Below are 15,221 nucleotides of genomic sequence, written 5' to 3'. Positions count from 1 at the left end.
GTCTTAAGCCTCAGAGGAGTGTAAGATATTTTCCAGAAAATATAAAAAAAACTCTTATACTGAGTCTAAGTATATAGATTTGATGAATATTACTATTTAACTTAAATATTTAAAAAGTTAACAATATATTAATATTTAACTTAAATTTTTTTAATTTAAAATATTAATATTTAAATTATTCAATACTATTAAAACTAAAAAATATTATTTAATGAAACCATTCAATGCAATTAAACTTTTTATTTATAAATTGAATAAATTTTCCTAAGAATTATAATAAAAAATATTTCAATGATCTAATGAAAGTATAAGCTTTAGATGTCTTATCTAATTGATAAATATTGATATTTTTAAAGTGAGTACACATAAATATAGATAAATATTGGCATTTTTAGTTTTATAGTAAAAAAGTGATGAGATAAAATTTTTTTGAACATTAGAGCTTACTTTAAGTTAAAGATCGAATGATTGTATTGCACTAATTATTAAATAAAATACTCATATATGGGTATGCTTAACTATTAAACTAGGAATAAGGAACAAAAATATTCACATCCACATAGCATGCAAAGCCTATAGCTCAACAAATTTGGTTTCACAAGTTAGAAAAAGTCAGAATGAGACAAAAGGCAAGTATCTAATCCATTGTTTGAAACCTAAGGATAAGATAGCGGAATTGATAAAAAAAAATTCATAAATTTAAGTGGGATAGACTTAATAAAAGGAATAGAGATGATAATGAAGATCATATTGAGAAATAAATGAATTCAAAATTGAAAAATACATACCTCAAGTTTAAATGTTTAGAGCAGAAGATCAAAAGGCTAAACCCATGTCCAAAGCCTCCAAAGTCAACTAGTCCACATGTCAATCAATTGGAGCACTAAATGACACAAAACTATCCCATGTTAACAATCAATTATTAAATGTTTTGAAAAATATTATTGTCCATTCTTTATTTTGATATCAAATTAGTGAAAATCAAATGACATCATTATTTTGTAATCAACTCCTATTTATCATCTTAACAACTAAATAACTCAATTAGTGATAATGAAAAATATTTTCAGACAATCATCCAAACGATAGAATATGTTTTCTACAATTTATCCAAATAATAGAAAATATTAAATTTTTTTATAAATATTTTACACTGAAAAAAGTTTTTCCCATAAGTTATTTTTCAATTACCAAACAAACCTTTATTACAAGTAATAACTAATAACTCTTGTGTCAAAATTAAATAAATGACACTTTTCTTACCACTTATCTCCAAGAAACCAAAAAATAACTCCAATGAGATCTCAACCTCTATCGCCTCCGCCCAAACCCGAGGACTACCCAAACCTTCTAATTTGACCTACTCTAACCCTGAATCAACCTCTCACCACATCCATTGCAGAGCATTGAAAAGCATTCGTTGTAAGGCATCGAAAAGCGTTGACATAAAATTATAAGAATTGAAATAAAACTTCATAAACGTGAAACAAATATATTTAAAATTTTAAAGTAAATATGTGAGAATTAATGTAATAGGTCATTTGAGTCATAATAATCTAATTTTAATGAAAAACAAACATTTAAATTTACATTCTTATACTAAAAGTATTTAATGATTTATAAATTTTAATTTAAAAATAAATAACAACAATTATTGTTAAAAGTTATCATTAAAAAATTTAGACATAAAATTCTAAAAATTAAAATAAAAACTCGTAAAGGTAAAACAAGTATTGTTAAATATTGATGCAAATGTATGAGATTTAATGTAATAAATCATAATAATAAATTTAATTGAATTAAATTAATTAGATATAATTTTAATATTGAAAAGAATAATAAGAATAATGTTCTTATATTTTAAGATAAAAATAAAATAAAAATTAAATAATTTTAAAATAAAATAAATAAATTTAAAAATTACTTGCATTGTTAACATAAAATATATATGTTTAAAAATAATTTATATTGTTTATCTGTTAATCTGTTATACAAGTTTTTTTTTTAAAATTATATTTATTGATTTTGTTAGACTTGCTGTAACGGTCATCTAAGTATTCTGGGATATGTTGATGTATTTATTTAATGGATTAATATATGAGAAACCTTTTTAAATTTATTGAAGTAATAACGACAAACACTTGCGCCCAAATTAGACGACGAAGAATATAAACGACACTTTTCTTACCACCGACTTCCGATGTCGATGAACCTCTAAAAATAACTCCAATGAGATCTCAACCTCCACCGCCTCCGCCCAAACCCGAGGACGATCCGGATCCTTTAATTCGGGCCACTGCAACCTCGAATCAACCGCTCACCACATCCGTTGCAGGGCATCGGAAAAAAGGGACCGGTGTCCGGCCATGGCTTTTACTGGACTCAACGGGACAGACCCAAGTGGTGGAGGCGGGAAAGCATGCTATCATGAAACGCACGGGTTTACCCGCTCGAGATCTTCGGATCTTGGACCCACTTCTGTCGTACCCGTCTACGATTCTGGGTCGAGAAAGGGCGATCGTGATTAACTTGGAGCACATAAAGGCAATCATCACGGCCCAAGAGGTTTTACTGTTGAATTCTAAGGATCCTTCGGTTACGCCTTTCGTTGATGAGCTACAAAGCCGGATTTCGTGCCATTATCAAGCAACCAAAGCCCAGGTTTTTTCCAAAATTTTTTCTTTTTTTCATTGTTTAGTAGATTTTGTATTACAGGTTTTCGATTTAGGGTTTTTTTTTTCTGCTTTGTTTTTGCAATAATGAAATTCACTTGTTTCAACAAGGAAACGTTATGTATTCATTGGCTGGTGTTGTATTTATTTATTTATTTCCTCTAGGAGGGCGTTGTTGATGATTCCAACTGCATCATTCGAACTAGTTCCAAAAATTGGTCAGCAAGGTTTTCACTGCCTCAGAGTCAAGATGAGGAAGGTAAGGCAGAAGAGAAACAGGGTATTGAGAACCCGGATGGATCAAAGATTCTCCCATTTGAGTTTGTTGCATTGGAGGCATGCCTTGAAGCTGCTTGCAGCTGCTTAGATAATGAAGTGAGTATTCTTCCTCTCTGGTAGTTTGCCCTCAAACCTTTTTCACCATCATGTTGTTTTATTAGTGATCTGTTCTCTTTTAGTTATTGTTTTCTATTGGCAAAGCAGGCAAGGACATTGGAGCAAGAGGCTCATCCGGCCTTGGATAAATTGACTTCAAAGATTAGTACTCTCAATTTGGAGCGTGTTCGCCAAATTAAAAGCCGCTTGGTTGCAATAACCGGGCGTGTTCAAAAGGTTGAGTATTTTAAGTTTTTGAGTTATACATATATTCATTAGTTTTAATGTCAACTGTTTGACTAAAAAGCCTTCATTATGTCATGGATAGATACAAATCTTGGGTTCAGATGACTTTTAACCTTTTGTTTCTTTATTTATCTTCCATTTCTATTTTAAATAGTTCATAAATATGCTGATCTTCAGGTAAGGGATGAATTGGAACATTTGCTAGATGATGATGAAGATATGGCTGAGATGTATTTAACTGAGAAACAACAATTTGAAAATTCTTCAGCCTCTTCTATGAATGAGAGTGATGATATAAATGACGAAGTTCTCCAACCAGGCATCACTGACAGGTACTAAACGGTTTCACCACTCAATTTCATTAAAGATTCTCTTTTCTCCATTCCTTTGAATTGCAATCTTCTGCATCTCAGATTTGTCTCTGTATTATGTCAGGACACCTGTGGAAATCTCCTTGGCAAGCAATTATGAAGGTGATCTCCAAGACTCTGACAACCAACAGGATCATTTATTTAGCACTCATAATGCAATTGGCAGAGACAGTCATGGAACTCATACAAGTACTACTCACAGTGCTATGAGCAAGCACCTTGATGTAGAAGAGTTAGAAATGCTCTTGGAAGCATATTTTGTACAAATTGATGGCACACTGAACAAGCTATCCACGGTATGTCACTTGCGTTTTCCACTTGATGACTGTCTTCTCTTCTTCTCAGCTAATATTTTGGACATGGTTCAGTCTCATTCTTGAGGAACTTGATTCAATCTACTGATACAGCTTTAAGGCAGTAATCCTGGAATCATAGCTCAATTTACTTTATGGACTCATCACTTCACTCAAAGTGGATGATATTGATATGTGATCCATAAACCTTTCTTAGGAAATTAGTGGATGCAATAATGCAAGGGATATCCTGAATACTTCTAATATGGCTATTATATGAATCTTTTTATATTTTTTTCCCTTTACAGTTGAACTTCTTGCTTAATTGTCGAAAAAATAAAAATGCGAATATGAGCTCCTAAGGCTATCCCCCCTGGAGCTGTTTTGGAAAAGAACTCTTAAATTGCTTCTGACGTTCACTTTTCCTATTTTACTTGAGAAGAATTTTAACTTCATAATATATATATATATGACCCCATCTATACATTTCATTAGCATCTATTAGATCCCTTGTTGAGTAAAAGTATTTTCTTCCTTTATTGTTGGACTTTTTGCCTAATTGATGATAATGAAAAAATGTGAATATCAGAGCCTATAGGCTATATGCCCCTGGAGCTCTTCTGGAAGAGAACTCACGTTGCTTTCTGACTGCTACTTCTCTTATTTTATCTCGAAAAGAATTTGATCTTCACGCACGTGCATGCACGCACACCCACACACACATATTGTATGACCCCTTTTATACATTTCATTAGCATCTATTAGATCCATCATTATGCAAAAGTATATGCCATAATTTAAGCCTTCGACTGCAGTGTTGAGATTAACTTCTTGTATCAGTCACCGCTCTTGTGATGGTGGTTATTGACATTCTTCTTTATTTTGTTTATTCTTTCTTGGAAGCTGAGGGAATACGTGGATGACACAGAGGACTACATTAACATAATGCTGGACGACAAACAGAACCATCTCTTGCAGATGGGAGTCATGCTGACGACAGCAACCCTTGTAATCAGTGCTTTTATTGTTGTTGCTGGTATCTTTGGCATGAATATCCATATTGACATATTTGATGATGATAAAGCAGGGATGTCGGAATTTCTATGGACAGTTGGGGGTGGTACTACGGGGACAATATTCCTCTATGTGATTGCTATTGCCTGGTGTAAGTACAAGCGCTTGTTAGAGTAGTTAAGACTTCAGACCAAGCTGTATATCTTCTGAAGCGGTGGGTGATAACATGAAGGGAAGGTTTTATCCTGTAAACTTACTGAATATGCTTTTATGTTTTGCTTTGTTGTGGAGAAGACAACTGCGTAATTACAGTTATGTATTCTGTACATGGTGACTTTGATAAATCTCTTGAATGCTCTGTTAACGTTATGTAACTCTAATACATGGATTTGCGGCTGCGACATTTGCAGGCCACCTCTTCTTCTCTGTTTTCCTTTTCCCCTCCATCACTTGTTGTAACGAATGCATGCGGGCTGTGGCATGCGCGCTAGTTTGAAGTTCACATTTTATCTTATAAATAATTAGGGGGAGAAAATGCAAACCGATGACTTGAAAGAATGGTACATATCTTGGCATTTTAGCTATAAGATCAAGGGTCATATTTCCTCCTTCAGCTTGTTAAAATAATATTTTTTAAAAAAAGAGGAATAATGATTTTTTGAGGCAAGCAGCCAAGCGTGCGTGTGTGCGTGTGTGCGTGTGTGTATGTGTATGTGTTTGTATTAATTAATGTGAAAAATGATTTTATTTCTTCATTTGGGTTCTGACCTTTTTCATACTCCATCTAACAAAGGAGAAATATGTAATTTGAACCGAGCCTGACCTTGCAGATAAAATGGGCCAAAGGAAACCTCATCTTTATCTGCATGTTAATAAAACTTGTGGCTGCCTTTGTTGCTAGAGAGTCGAGCGAGTGACAGAGAACGGTGTAATGATTACCAATGAGTTCAATGGCGCAAAGCGTACTGATGGCACTGACTGTAACAGTCAACCAGTTTGCTTCTTCAAATGTGCATGCAGTGCATAGGAAACAAGGCAAATCCCCACCCCCCACTACTTCTAAACCAAAACCAAGTACCACGACGCCAATTACAGCAGGTGCAGCAACCAGTGACACCATAGATATGGGAAGGAGAGGTCTCATTTTATCCGCTGTGGCTTCTGCTCCTCAACTCAATGATTCCAGAACCGAGCTTCTGAAAAGTTGTCACCACTCACTGCCTTTCTTTCCCATTTTTGTTGCTGTGAAATTGTAGCCTTTGTCTTTGTCTTTCTTTCAGAGTTGATTTGGCATATTAAAGGAGGACTTATATTAACTGTAAACTTGGACAGAGTATCTGAAGAAATCAGAGGTAAACAAAGCCAAGAATGACAAAGAGGTAGGATTGGATAGCTGATTATTTTCACTATTGAAATGTTCAAATGAGCTTAATTCATGGCCATATGTATATATCTACTCTAACCATTTGTATTTGTATCTTTTTGCTGCTTAAACAAAAAGAGACAGGACAACTATTACAAGCGCAACTACAAGGATTACTTTGAATTCTTAGAAGGGACTCTGAAAGGGAAGAGCGAGGAGCAGCTGACAGAATCAGAGAAGGGTATTCTTGATTGGCTTAAAGCCAACAAATAAATGTACTCAAAGCTTTTTCCAACCTGTAATCAGCCTTTAACACCTACCTACCGGCTTTTGGAAATTTCGAGCTTTGAAAAGTAAGCTCTACTTACTGCAAATCCAATAAAGTGATTGAACATATTTTCTTCTATTTTTTTGATGGATTTTACTGCAAATCCAATAAAGTCATTGAACATATTTTCTTCTATTTTTCTGATGGATAATAATATAAGCCATATTTAAATGTTGTTTAGCACTTCTGCGTAGGGGCATGGGCCCTTTTAGCGCAACTGATAATTAAAATAAAGTGGGCTTAGCGTTTCCTATTGCCTCATATCTACAAAAGACTCTTCTGTAAATCATTGGCCCGCAAAGGAACCCTGAAAAACGGAAAGCAGATAGTTATAACGCTGCCGAGATTCGAACCTCGAGTCCAATCATGAGCGGAACAACCAATCTAAGTTGCTGCAGCAAGATGATGATAAAAACCCAAGCATAGACTCATTACTTCACCGAGCTAGGTTTACGATAGCATTTGCACGTTATATAACACTGTGTAAGAACATTAAATGAAAAAGGAGAGGCAAATCACAAATGCCAGAACAAAGTCACGAGTGATATTTCCTTTTTCTCTAAATTGATGCTGATATTTTGTCGAACTTCTTTGTCAAAATCTCATTAAAATAATTGGATTAATGAAAAGTGGACGAAGGAAAATTTTCTAAATTTTCTAATATGATATTAATGGTTTCTGTTGCATTTAAGTATATTGCGTAACATGGCATGAAATAATCCATTACATTTAAATTTAATTTGTACAAAGATTAATTATATTTAAATTTTTTAAAAAAATTATCTTTATATATCTAACACCTTTATAAAATACTGAATAGGAATATTGGTTTTTTCACATGAAGGTGAGTTGTTCTTCAATTAAGAGTATACAATTTACAAAGTATTATTCGTTTTGATTAATTGAAATGTTGAAAATAGTGTAAATCTTTAAATGCTTAATTTCACTCTAATACACAATTGATCTGAGATTTATAACTCTTTCTTTGAATTATAACATTCTAATTCTTTACTAGGACGATGACAATATATATAAGATTAATAACTTCCGGTTGGAACCATCACACTATGACTATAGCTATTGGCTTTGATTGAATTTTAATGTCGAAATTTAAATATATATATATATATATATAAAAAGATCACAGGCAATCGAAGACTCTAATTTAAGGCTCAAACGAGGGGAAAGATGAAGCAATTTTGTACCTAAAAAACCCAAAGCCGATGAATCCCTGAAATCCAACGACAAAAAACAAAAAGATTCTTAAGAAAAGAAAGAGTACTCCCTTTGTCGGAGAGAGCCCTCTCTCCGATGGAATCTTCTTTTCTCTTTTATTTCATTTTACAAATAACCGATTTTTTTTATAACTGATTTTAAATTTGGTTATTGATCGATGATTGACATTAATTTCTATTTATCTAATGGTTATTATTCAATGACCTTATAGTAAGATCAAATTGTATGACCTTATTATATAACCCACCTTCTTAAAATTACCGAAACACTGTCAAAACAAGGTCTACCGGAAGCACGCGATGACCAGCGCATTTAATGAGATCCCATCTTCGATTCCCACAAATAACAGCTTAAAGGATTCTAACACTGTCTTGGAGGCTTTGCATCGGCTACTACCTCTTGGCCTCTGTTATTTGTTGTTAATGCTATGTTAATTCTCTCTAATTTACTCTTAAATTTGTTGTTCGTCCGTATTGATTGATTATTATGGACGGAAGGTTTAATTTTTAAGATGTATATTTTCATTATTTGTTGTATGATTTGTTGCAACATAATATCTAGTATTATATTTTAAGAATGAAGGTCAAATTTTTTACTATATTATGAGTTAGCATTGAATTTTTCGTTATACTTAGATTTTATTAAATTTAATAATGATACTCACAATTTTCTTTTTATCTTTGAACAAATAATAAGATAAATCAACGAAATATATCATATACATTAACGAAATATTCTGTGAAAATTTTTAATTTTCTACCTTTTTATTCAAAAATAAAAAATAAAAATATATGATAAATATCAATAAATTGAAATAAAAAGACTAAATATTCAATCATAGTATAAAAACAAATTTTATCTTAATCCTTATATTTTATCTTTTTTGAAACAATGAAGCTTTTCTTTTTCTTTCTTAACACTAGGCCTTCGGCTTTATAGGCTTTCTATTTTAGTCATCGGCTTTTGGCTATGTATTGAACCTGCACACGCTCTTCCTTCTTATCTAAGAAGGAAGAATTGAACCTGGATTCCAGATTAAACCAACGAATGTCCCTATGTTACGCAAAACCCCAAAGTCTTTAATTAAGCACAAATTAAAAAAAAGCAAATAAGACTATTTCATAGCATAAAAATTGATTATTTTCATACTTTTTTTGACTTATACATTCTCAACAGACGTAAATCATAAATAAAATAACAAGATTACAAAAGTTTCACTCTGAAAAGACACTTGTAAGAAACAATATAAAGGGATTATAAAACTATTAACCACGAAATATTTTCAACTTGGTGATGTTAAAGAGTTAAGATAGTCAAGAAATTTGAAAGCTGATGATTTTGGCAACATTGTGTGGTAAGACAGCAATATAGGAGTAGTGCTTTTCCTCTGCTGTCCTCCCCTATCCTACATGTTCAGTTTAAGAAAGTAGATGGATAACCACTTGACTAAGTTTAATTCTGATGGAGGTTGGTTTCTGCCAAGGTCAATATAACCAAAGATGATGCCAGCTTAAGTAATTGACTAATTGGAATTGAATATGGATGTACGGACGACTGTCAATTGGAGCACGTTTCCCTTGGCATGAAAGTATACATATATTTATTTTAAAGGACGTCCATAATTCTTTCATTTTCAGTACAGGAGAAATCACGTGCAGCCTGAACCAGATTTGCAAACAGCAAAAGGAGAAAAAAAAAATTATCACTAGTGCATGCATTCTAGAGGTATAGATTGTGGTGGCGGAGGGATGATAGTGCTCATGTTCACTGATTCGTAACACATGCATGTCTATGACATAGCCGATAAGGGACAAGCAGAGTGCTGTCCTGGAAAACAGGAACAGGACTTGTTAAAACAGCAATGGAGACAGGAACAGAAATTAGATAAGTATAAGAAACAACACAACGGCTGCATTCCCCATTGTATGTTGGTGGGGATTGAAGGTTTTGTTTTGGTGGTGGTTGGAAGAACAATAGATGTTTTTCCCATACTTACTTAGATCCTTATCCAATATGTGGAATGCAACGAGGCAAAGACTCTAGCATCAGTGTTATATAAATATGTGTATATATAAATATAAATTGTTCTCGTTGATTTGTCTTTAGCTTTGCTTCGTCTTTCTTTGTAATTTGTTGACGAAATTGAGACCTCCCAATGCTGAAGATTAAAATATATGAAAATATATAGCACATGTGGGTATAGATCAGAAACTTTTGACATCCTAAATTCCACAAGTGCTATCTTTTCTTTATCTCTTTCAACATTTTCAACAGAAACCAAATTATATAATCTTAGAAGGAACTGACTGGGAATAGTTAGATGAATAAAGAAATCAGATGGAGAGACGTATAATTGTGAGTGACATCAAGTTCAATGACAGCTGCAAAGCAGACAGGGTTGGAGGGAGCAAAGCGGCATTAATAAATCATACAAGAAATATTATAAAAATAAGGGCCTTCCAAAATGAGATAAAGAGTAAAATTATTAAATTATAATGGGGCATGTTCCTTCGGGTTAGGAAGATCACAGGCAGGATCTTCCACGCTTAAAAAAGGGTCATGGAGACGCATATGAAATATTCCAACATTAGCTTTTGTCATTTCCTTCGTCTCTGAGTTCTGATATGAATGCCCATCGCCCATTACATTTTCCACCATCTTGTCTCATTCTCTTGTGCATGTTTAGGCCTAAATTTCTGATCATAATGAGAAATGGAACTATCAGGGTGGATGGAACCTTGTCTGGACACTTAGAGACATGGGGGTCTTGTCCTTACTGATGGCCAAGCCCTTGCCACGATTTGATTCTACTAGTCACACAGAGAAAGATCAGCTAGCTTTTCAATTTTTGATTTTGAAGAAATCCCACCTAATCAAATCTCAGTATCTCATCTTTATTTGATCATATTCTATATCAGTAGCTACCAAAGTTAGGTGGATGACACATCCATTTGTCCTGTTTTGTTGAAAAGAATAGCGTTAGAGAGTAAGTACAATACCATTAAAAATGTCACACTAGTTTACTTGCTGAAAAGTGTCCTCGGTGCTTAAGTTAATAAAATGATCTCGCTTGAGGTTCACATTTTACCAAACAAACAAAAGAGTATAGCTAAATCTATGAATGATCTACCTCCGCCTGCACATGCATGCAACAGCCGACACGGCTTGGTTTTTCTTGATCTCTTATCCTGTATTATGGCTTGCAATTCTGGGATAGGAAGTAGTTTTCCGCATGGTCCAAAAGATTAGCAGGAAGCATAATTAATTTATTATAACAAGCATCAGACTTAACCAAGGCTATGATGGGGACAAAACGAGAGGAATGTCAAAAGAATAGGAAGCATAATGAAGCATGTGATAAAGCTTTCTACTTCCATTGCAGTGTGAACATCCATATTTAAAGCAAGGACATATATATATATGTGTGTGTATATGTATGTTTGTACCTTTTTCAAGTAGGTTCCCGTATAACTTCTTACTACTCGTTTTGCTTTACTGAAGTCCGAATCGTAAAGCTACATGACTTCTGACTGATTGGTGGCAGCCAATTTATTTATATTGGAGTATTTTGTATATTTTAGTTGAATTTAACTGATGAACTGCAAGTTGAGATATAAAGAGAGAGCATGGGGCTCCATCAAAAACAAATTAAGACTGAACATAATTACGTAGAGGCCGCCTAAAGGCTCAGCTGGTTTGTACCCACTGTTCCTTTACAGGAAAATTAATTTTTGAAAACAACTACTTTTATTTCCAACTTTGGCTCTCTGGTCGTTCCCCATTGCATTGGCCGGGTACAAGGAAACTTGGAATTGGAAATGAAACGAAACAAAATAAAACGAACAAGATCCCCCTTTAAGATCTGATTCTTTTTTCACTTTGGCAACCCTTTCTTCCATTTCCTTCTTAGAGCCACAGCAGCAAGAGCAGGCTGATGGGAAACCACCTTATCTCATCTCCGACTCCATTTTCTTTCCTTAATACCAGTACCTGTCAATTTTGAAACTTCCAATGAGGTTACAGTTCAAACAATACTGAAAAAAATAATTGCTGAATGCTTAAAACAGTATTGTGATTCTGAAATATGGTGCATTGTTAGAAAAATAAAGCCAAAAAGACCAATTGGAAGTTACTTAACTGGTTATTTCGTAGCTGGCTTCCAGATGGAGAAGACTGCAAAAAACCAAAGTGGTCTTGGAATGCAGATCCTCCCTGCTACAATTCAATGGTTAGTAACATTTTTCAACCAACAACTGGAACAAATAAGTTAATGCTGAAGGAAAGACCTAGAACTGAAAAATAAGTTTGGGCAACTACCTGAAAGTGTGATGCGGAGAACCCCTGGGGATAATCAAAGACACTCTCCTTCGAAGCTTGATTATTTGTGAGAGCAAAATTGTTCTAGAAAATTGTCAAGAACCAATAATTAATTAATGGATTATCGATAAAAGAATGATTGAGAGAAGATAATTTTAGAATTCTTTCGATCTCACATTGTGTGGTATAATACATATATATATATATATATATATATATATATCTGTGTGTGTACCTTGGAGAAATTGATGAGAGGAGAGCTGGCAGTATCATCAAGAAAAGAAGGCAGTTCTTGATCTTTCCGGCGTCGTCGATGTTCCTCGTTTCTGTGTCCTTTGCTGTCCTGGTTATTCAGTGTAGCACCTTTGGTTGCGGAATATTGATATCGGCTATCATCATTGAAGTAACCATTATCTTCATTGAAATGTGGAGGCCCAGAAGATGCATCAGAAACCATGGACAGGTCTTCTTCTTCATCTTCAACATCCTCTTCTTTAACTCTATTCTCTCTATGTTCATCACAAAAATCACTCTTTCTATCTTTATGTGAAGGATTTGCAGAAAGAAAAGATTGTTCTAAGTAAAGAGTCCAACCAGACTCACAGCCACTTCTACATTCTGATGAAGCCAACACATTCATTTTTCTTTTTTTTTTCTTTTTCCTTTCCTTCTCCTCTTAAGTTTCTCTCAAAAGAAACCCCTCTTCAATGCGTTGTTTCCCTCTATCGCTGGCCCCTTCTTATCAAGAAGAGAACCCCCTCCCAAAGAAAAAAAGGGCTGGTAATAGTAACTCTTTAGATGGTGAGGTGATATGTGTCCATATATTTGGTGATGATCAAAAGGGAGTAGAAAAGACCAAGAAAATCAGACTGGAATCCTAGCCTAGTTTTGTCCTCATCCTCTCCATTCGGCTCTCAAGGTGAATGAATCAAAAAGTGCCAGTTGGGGGGGGTTATAGTGGGTGCAATGTAAGAAAGAGAGAAGAGAGAGAGAGAAGGGAAAGCCACAACCCGTTCACATGCTAGACAGCGGGGCACTGCGTACCCTCTTAACAAAACCGTGCACACGTCCATTTTCCCTTCCTCAGTATATGGACACCTATCCCTTGGCCAGTAATATAGTCTCAATCCCTTCTTCTCTCTTTCCATTCTTTTCTTTGTATATATCGCTCTCACTGTCTCACACATTCACATTTATCTCTATATCTATTATTCCAAGCGTTTTATGGTTTTCACTTTCTTGGTGAGATATGACACACTAGCCTTGACCCTCATCAGCTAGGCTTTGTTTTTTAGACGGGGCAATCGTTTCTTAAGCAAAATGTGGTCCTTTGAAGATGCATACATGTACTTTGTGCAGTTAATTTTAGCTGGGGTACTGTACAAATTTTTTTTCAAGAAATAATGCAACTCCTGGAGACAGAAAGTACTAACTGTATATCATTCCTTTTCTTTCTTTTTCTCGCTTTTAATTCTTTCCATGTGTAGTGTTTAGTCAATTTTAGTTGGGTGAAGAAAAATAAAAAAAGGAAAGATAAAATAATAAAAAAGGGTCATATCTTATAGAATCATATAGATGATACTCCAAAACTTTGATACTAGCTAGTATATCTTTAGGCCATCCCCTTGCTTCTGATAATGCAGCTAGCACAAAGATCAGCTGCCTTTTATATAACTCTTGTTAAATGTTTAAGAGACCTGTTGCAAAGAAAATCTAGGCAATAAGCATGGATGCACAAATTGGGAGACTACATAAATTTCTTGGGACAAGAGGTGGGGTACTATACCCAGCCAGCAGTTGACTTTAGGTTTTTATGCATCAATATGCCATACACTTACCCTATATCTCACCTTTCCAAAACACTAAATAAGACTAAAATTAACCCTACCTCTTCTCCCTCAACTCCCTGATCTATTCCTAAGAAATCACGCACACATGTGGGCATGTTGTGTGTTTGTATGCATACGCGGGCTTCCACATATGCCTTTCTCCACCTTTTTTCTAACATCTAGAGCTTCCACATATTCACACACGTGTTTGCACGTGTACACGAACTTCAACCTAAATTGCTCTTTTTAATCTTCATTTATAATTGTCACTTGGGATCTTTGGGTACTGGTTCCAATGCTTTAGTTTTTCTCCACTGCTTTCTTTGTTACTTACTTGATTAATATTGTACTAGGGATTTTAATTTATTATAAACTTTTGAATGCTCCTATTGCCTTTCACTTTTATGCTTTGCCGCGGACAATATATGACATTTCTCAATCAAAAACGATTGTCATCATCTACATGCTGCATGCTATCCCTTTCTTTCCGAACTTGAGTTATCTCAGTGTATGGAATGGATAAGATATTTTCATTAATGTCCTCTCAATCATCTAATCTAAAATGGTAATTAACCAATTAATCTTACTGTCTCTTCATTAAAACTATGTGTTTAAAATGGATAATATGATACTAACTCTCGAGAGATGGCTTAATACTGTCGTCTGAAACCCTACGCCATTTTGAACTCTTCACATGTAATTGTCAAGTAAAGGCGAAACATCGCACTATTGCTCCACATAAATGATAAGTATTAATCAATGGTGTCATTAAGCGTGATCAATGCTGATCTTTCAATTCTTCCAGGACAGTTTTACTGTGTACTGGCCTAAGGAGAAGGGCAACAGCTTATGGTGACAAGATTTCCTACTAAGTACAGAAAAAGACTGGAGAGGAGACCGTCAAGCCTAGCTAAAAGGTTAGAAAATTCACTAGAAATCTAGTACTTGGCTAGAGAGACAACATGGTTCACCAAGGAAAATCGAGGTTAAAACTTTCAAAATCCATATGCAATATGTTTCCCCCTCTTAGATCACTCATTATTTAATAATCCCATTTCAAAGAATAAGAATTCGAGTTGGTTTGACTCTCCAAAGGGTTGCCGTCAATAAGTTTTCTTCAGGCCTGATGGATGAAAAATTTCCCTAGTGGTGTTTCCACCCATGCGCATTCTCTCTC

General features: G+C 34.4%; 3 protein-coding genes across 5 annotated transcripts; 2 read left to right on the top strand and 1 right to left on the bottom strand.

Annotated features, from left to right (window-relative positions):
* The first annotated feature begins 2,114 nt into the window (after window positions 1-2,114).
* On the top strand, window positions 2,115-5,185 carry MGT4 (magnesium transporter 4). Its single transcript, XM_021424343.2, has 6 exons — window positions 2,115-2,661; window positions 2,838-3,047; window positions 3,156-3,284; window positions 3,471-3,625; window positions 3,729-3,960; window positions 4,861-5,185. Exons 1-6 carry the CDS (start codon window positions 2,230-2,232, stop codon window positions 5,146-5,148), a joined length of 1,446 nt encoding a protein of 481 aa, XP_021280018.1. The 5' UTR covers window positions 2,115-2,229; the 3' UTR covers window positions 5,149-5,185.
* A 206-nt stretch (window positions 5,186-5,391) lies between these two features.
* Window positions 5,392-6,797, top strand: LOC110413511 (photosystem I reaction center subunit N). Of its 2 annotated transcripts, none has more exons than XM_021424355.1 (4): window positions 5,392-5,531; window positions 5,802-6,174; window positions 6,304-6,350; window positions 6,473-6,797. In XM_021424355.1, the coding sequence occupies exons 2-4, from the start codon at window positions 5,913-5,915 to the stop codon at window positions 6,605-6,607; spliced, it is 444 nt and encodes a 147-aa protein (XP_021280030.1). In that variant the 5' UTR covers window positions 5,392-5,531; window positions 5,802-5,912; the 3' UTR covers window positions 6,608-6,797. The 2 variants fall into 2 exon arrangements, with proteins under 2 accessions (XP_021280030.1, XP_021280038.1); XM_021424363.1 differs by having other exon boundaries at window positions 5,393-5,531; window positions 5,873-6,174.
* Window positions 6,798-11,626: 4,829 nt separating this feature from the next.
* LOC110421893 (protein SOB FIVE-LIKE 5-like) lies at window positions 11,627-13,143 on the bottom strand. 2 transcript variants are annotated; one of them, XM_021435614.2, is made up of 4 exons: window positions 12,451-13,143; window positions 12,216-12,299; window positions 12,037-12,113; window positions 11,627-11,888 (listed from the first exon to the last, which is right to left on the bottom strand). In XM_021435614.2, exons 1-4 carry the CDS (start codon window positions 12,853-12,855, stop codon window positions 11,876-11,878), a joined length of 579 nt encoding a protein of 192 aa, XP_021291289.1. In that variant the 5' UTR covers window positions 12,856-13,143; the 3' UTR covers window positions 11,627-11,875. The 2 variants fall into 2 exon arrangements, with proteins under 2 accessions (XP_021291289.1, XP_021291299.1); XM_021435624.1 differs by having other exon boundaries at window positions 12,037-12,110; window positions 12,451-13,136.
* Between the last annotated feature and the right edge of the window lie 2,078 nt (window positions 13,144-15,221).

The sequence above is a fragment of the Theobroma umbraticum genome, unplaced genomic scaffold (genome assembly GCF_002168275.2).
Source record: "Theobroma umbraticum cultivar Fairchild unplaced genomic scaffold, ASM216827v3 scaffold_30.0, whole genome shotgun sequence".
In the NCBI taxonomy this organism is placed as follows: Eukaryota; Viridiplantae; Streptophyta; class Magnoliopsida; order Malvales; family Malvaceae; genus Theobroma; species Theobroma umbraticum.
The sequence above is the reverse complement of the archived record's forward strand: the minus strand, read 5'-3'. Positions and strand labels throughout refer to the sequence as shown.